The sequence below is a fragment of the Amblyomma maculatum genome, chromosome 1 (genome assembly GCF_055883805.1).
Source record: "Amblyomma maculatum isolate TAMU_Amacu chromosome 1, ASM5588380v1, whole genome shotgun sequence".
Taxonomy (NCBI): Eukaryota; Metazoa; Arthropoda; class Arachnida; order Ixodida; family Ixodidae; genus Amblyomma; species Amblyomma maculatum.
The window spans coordinates 372,220,815-372,226,243 of NC_139344.1; the positions used below are offsets into that span (position 1 = coordinate 372,220,815).

At 47.8% G+C, this 5,429-nt stretch overlaps 1 protein-coding gene across 1 annotated transcript in view; it reads left to right on the forward strand.

The window, feature by feature from the left end:
- LOC146208200 (carcinine transporter-like) overlaps positions 1–5,429 on the forward strand; it is a 74,748-nt gene that overhangs the window by 32,916 nt on the left and 36,403 nt on the right. The window contains exons 7-8 of the mRNA XM_084587223.1: positions 1,634–1,848; positions 3,722–3,900. Coding sequence (XP_084443349.1) covers positions 1,634–1,848; positions 3,722–3,900 — 394 coding nt within the window. The remainder of the gene's footprint in view (positions 1–1,633; positions 1,849–3,721; positions 3,901–5,429) is intronic.

Genomic DNA, 5,429 nt, shown 5'->3' on the forward strand with positions numbered 1-5,429 from the left:
AGTGATAGAGAACCATTCAATCATATGAGATGTTCTGCCAAAGTAATTGCTGCCAGGCCGCTGCAAGGATGCACTTCGACAACATAATTACTGCACAACTGCACTTCGACAACATAATTACCTTCCGCGAAACTAAGATTTCCCAAGCTTGATTAAACCATATTGCATCCCCTATTATTGAATGAGATATATCTAACCATTATAAACGCCGCGACACACGAATAGGTATGAACACTGATTGATTGATTGATTGATTGATTGATTGAATGAATGATTGATTGATTGATTTATTGATTGATTGATTGATTGATTGATTCATTGATTTATAGGAAGGGAAAGGCGAGGTAACTGTCTCACTTGTTTTCTGTGGACACCTCAACCGCGCCGTAAGGGAAGGGTGGAAGGTGGGACTGAAAGTGAAAAGAGAGAAAGAGGAGCCGTAGTGGAGGGCTGCGGAGTAATTTCGACCACCTGGGGATATTTAACGTGCGCGGACATCGCACAGCACACGGACGCCTCTTCGTTTCGCCTCCATGAAGAGGCGTCCGTGTGCTGTGCGATGTCAGCGCACCCATTTTGCTATAGAATCATCTCACACGGACGGATAGCGGAAACACGTTATGCGCTGTCAATGTGGGCGCAAGTTTTGAAAGTGGCGTTGAAAAAACTGAGGCGAGCCCTCTTCAAAGTTATCGTGTTTTTTGCCGTGTTTTTTGCGGTGCTGTTCTGTATTTTTCTTAAATGCATTGGTTGAGAACAGACTGCTATCGACGCCAGAGTCACGCGAGCGCGCCTCGCTTCAGATGGAAGCCGTTTCTTCGTAGCTGGTCTGATGTGCCTCGCCTGGCGCGCTCAGCGCGCACGCATCGCCCGCCTTTATTTCGCAATGGCTATGTCCGGATGCGATGCTAAAATTAACCTGTCGCATTTTACCGGGCTGAGTCTTCCTCGCATAACAGAACTTCGTGACAGTTATTTGAAAATTATCCGATAACAAGAGGTCGCATTCGATTCACTTCAAGTCCTTTTTAACAAGCAGTATTTGATTCGCTTGGTGAACTTGTTTAGAATAACTTTTGAATAGCTATTAGAAAATTCTGAATATTCGCACGTCACGAATTTTATGCCGCCTTGCAAATGAAGGCTTCTGATGGCCCACAAAGAACTAGCATGCCTGAAATACTGTTCTCCTTCATTTAGCAAGGCATGCGATGTTTTTATACTGATGCAGATGTCCACACCTGCATGTCATGACTGCAGACAATACCACTTGCTTACAGGTAGAGGCAACATGACCGGGACGATCTGTTTACACGAAAACAGTGATTTCACCTCAAGTGTCAGTCTGGTTTATAAGTGACAGGCCTTATGTTGCTTGTTTTATTTCTTCATTGAAGGAAATAATTAGAAAAAAATGTTCCCTTCAGTACAGTTCGCATCGGTATAAAAGGAATGTTATGCTATACATCCTGGTGCTTTCGCACGGACCAAGACGATGACGCTAGCAATGAGCACTGAGTAGGTCATGAGCGCTATGCAGCCTATTCAATCACCCGGTTAAATTTATATTTTTGATTATGGTGTCGGCTACCGCTCTTGCCTTTGGCTAACCGTGGCTTCGTGTCTCGTGCAGGTCGGCCGACAGCTGCGCCTACACCGGCCTGCACATCAACGTAACGCATCTTAGTGGTAACGAGTTCCTCAACTTCCTGTACCTGGCTCTGGTCGAAGTTCCTGCCAACGCGATCGGCTGGTGGAGCATGGATCGCTTTGGTCGCCGCTGGACCAATGTCTTCTTCGTGCTTCTTACGGCAGCCGCATGTTGGGCACCAGTGATTGCGCCCTCGTGTGAGTCGCCGCAATCGCGGCGAGCTTTTGACCTCTTATGCTACCCGGCGCGAAGGCGTGTTGCGTGCTGATGGACAGCAAGATTCGAAACACAGTGCTCAAAGCCGTCGTAGTTTGGTCGCCGTGGTGTTCTGATGCGCAGTGCGACGCCCAGAGATCGAATTCCGGTTACGGCAGCTGCGTTTAGATAGAGACGAAAGGTTGAAGATGCTCGCACATTGTTCGACCTCAGCGCATGTATAGGAGGCTCAGGCTGCTTAAAGGGTTTAGTTCCCTCCACTAAGCGACTTCTTTTCTTTCTCCTTCCTTCTGTTCCTCATGGTGTGCTGTAGCTGTCCAACGCGAGTGAGAAATAGTGGTGTTCCACGAATTCTGCTTTCTGCGAATTACAAGATGGCGAGCAAACGGGCAATGACAGAGTAGAGGGAAAGGAAGGGGCGCGATTCGCCTCTTGCAGCCGTTCAACAAGCACTGATAATAGAGGAGACGTTGTTTCGACTCAATGCAACGCACATATTTCACAGCAGATGAGCAGAATACAGCCTCGTTTCTCTTAATGTACTAAAGTCTCGTTTGCCTTAATGTTTTTGATTCACATTCTGGATATGAATTAATATGGGCTCATCATCTGGAGAACAACTGCTGTGTATATTATAAGTGAGGTGGCACTCATGATGATGGAAGGCATAATTTAGACATGCACTATTGTTCAAGATTCGCCTCTATGCACGCTACCATGCACTTACGATGGGTATACTTGAATACATTACGATCACAACGCTAAACTGAAGTGACTGGAGCTGAGCCCGCGTTTTTTAATATTTGAGTATAATAGATTGCCGCTAGAGGAGGGACTAATCTCCAATGGTTGGTCGTAAATGGCCGCCTGAGCAGCTGTGCTTCCTTCATTGCCTCAATAAGCTTTTTTATATAATTCATGAATGCCTCACTTCATGGTTCCTTGGATCTAAAACGTTCGGACCCGCATCCCACTTGTTTCGGTAAAGATTAGGAGAAAAAATGCAACGAAAGCTATAATTAAACAATGCCAAAATGCACCTATCTCCTTGCCCCATTGTCCAGGCGAAGCAATACAAGTTCCTTCCTCCTGAGCGCTACTGACAGTACACTCACGCACTCCCCCTCTTGACCCGAAATTTCAAATGCTTCAATAACTGCTCCCTTCTAAGTATTTTTTGGCCGAGCCAGCACCTTGGGTTCCGTGACCCTGGCCACACAATGTTCACCCTTTAATCTTGTTGAGTGCCATCATTTCCACATCGAGAGCAGTGGGTTGCTAAGTCCCCAGGAGCCGACAATGCTGCACTCGCATTCCTGTGCTACCTTAAGCTCTCATTAAAGTATCGGCCAGTATGCCCCATATGCGCCTTCTCACATTTCAGAGGAATCTTATACACCACTCTTTCGCAGCAGTAGACAAAGCGCTCCTTATGAAGCTCGCCGCAGCATTCCTTGGATTCACTCATTCCGTTCACTTTCCTGCGCAGACTTTCACTTCTTCGGTGCAGATAGTGCGGCCCTATTACCAAATCGGCTCACGATCTTCTTAATACCACGTGAAATTCTGTGTACGTGGAGCAGGACTACAACCTGTCTCCTTTGCTCACTCTCTGTTCGCTATATTGCCCAAGGTCGCATGATCCTTTAACAGCTTTCATCTGCGGATACCAAAAAGCTCTAAGGGTACTCGCTCCGATTCATCTGTAGATTGACAGTCTCTCCCATGAAGTGCGGAAGTTTTTGGACCTTCATACTGTACACAGGAGTCTCATGTTAGATATGGCATATGAGTTCTATACGATACATTGTCTGGACTGTAGGATGAATTTGACGAATGGACCACCGCGTGCAGCTGGCATGGTGCACCTGATCTCCTCGATTGTTGCCAAGTTCTCCACCACGGCGGCTTTCATGATGATGTACCAACAGTCGGCCGAGCTGTTCCCAACGCCGCTGCGCACTTTCTCGGTGGGCGTGCTTACAGCGCTGGCCGCTGTCTTCACGGCATCTGTGCCTTACGTCGTCTACCTGGTACGTCAGTAGCTTCTGTCTTCACTGCGTTTTTAAAATGCCTTGAAGCGGGCTGCCAAGGAAACTCTTTCCACAATGCAGACTTGTGGTACAGTACCTTGTAATAAGTCGTTTTTCGCTGTATTTCTTTTTCTCGTTTAGCATTGATAGCTATGCCGCATGTAACGTAATTGCTTGACAAGCAGTAAGCGATGTGGACTGCTGGCTCCTAATGTCAATTCTCTGGCTCGCCATCTGCAGGGATGCAAAAGGAAATGCATAGGAAAAGATTACAAAATATTGCTATTGTCTATGCAATGAAGCAACTCTTGCTAATAAGTTCCATTCATTTGTTGCCGTCTTCCACACCAACTGGCTTGTTCCGGTGACAGCGAAGGTGGCGCAGCGCCTGAGTTGCATATTGGGGGAGGGGATAAAAGTAATACTATCCTTATATTTTTTATGGCCCTCTACGAATTCGATATTGCCGCAACGTGCACCTTCATTCTTTGCACTGGTCATGTTATAGTTTTGTGACGTCTGAGGCAAAGCTTCAAAGGAACACTGAAAGCTAACCTAACTCAGCGTATACCGATAGATTACCGCAAATTGGTAAAGGCCAAAAAAATGAAGTGCAGGTGCCGTCATAGGCCGATTCCGCAAGCAAACTTCGGCAGACCTCTTTAATGATGCCACGTAGGAAGCTCCGCTTCAAAATGACACTAGCTTTAGCAGGCTCTTTGCATACCTACAGATAGTAGTGCCATATCTCATTCAGGTAAAGCTGTCGCCTGTACCCTCGTCGATCGCTCTCTTCTAACAAGCCTTTCTTGCCTTCTTGCTTTAGCTCTTAATTTCTCCTTTTAGTGTATCTCTATTCATTCGATACCGCAGCTTTCTACCCAAGCGGCAAGCCTATGGTCGGCCCGCGCTCGGCCCTTGCCAATATGGCCGACTGAAACTCACCGGGCCAACCTAGGCGACCAACCTCAGCCCGAGGTCGGGGATTGACAATGGCCTAAGAATGGCCGATCATCGGCAATCGACCTCGGGCCGACGAGTATGGCCGACTTGGCCAGCCTACCGCCGCGCTAGGGTCCTGCATGGGCCATGGCTTGCAGACTTGGCCAGCCTACTGCCGCGCTTGGGTCAAGCATGGGCCATGGCTTACCCACACATGGCCCAACCACATCGGTGGTACTCGCTGGCCGCTGGTTTATCTACCATCGGCAGTAGACCTCGGGCCAACGAGTATTGCCGACTTGGCCAGCCTAGTGCCGCGCTAGGGTCAGGCATGGGCAATGGCTTACCCACACATGGCCCAACTACTTCGGCAGTACACACTGCCCGGTGGCCTATCCATGTGTAATTAGTGATCTACTCATCCATGGCCTATTGTTTACCCATTAAAACGTCTGCAGTGCTATTGTTGCTGAAAATTAGTGCTGCGGCAGCATTTTGAGATGCGCATCTCCTCCAAGCGGGTTTTTTGTGGCATCAGCAATGCTGTTCTCCGGGCAGGTGAAAAGCAACCCATACGTATATGTAGC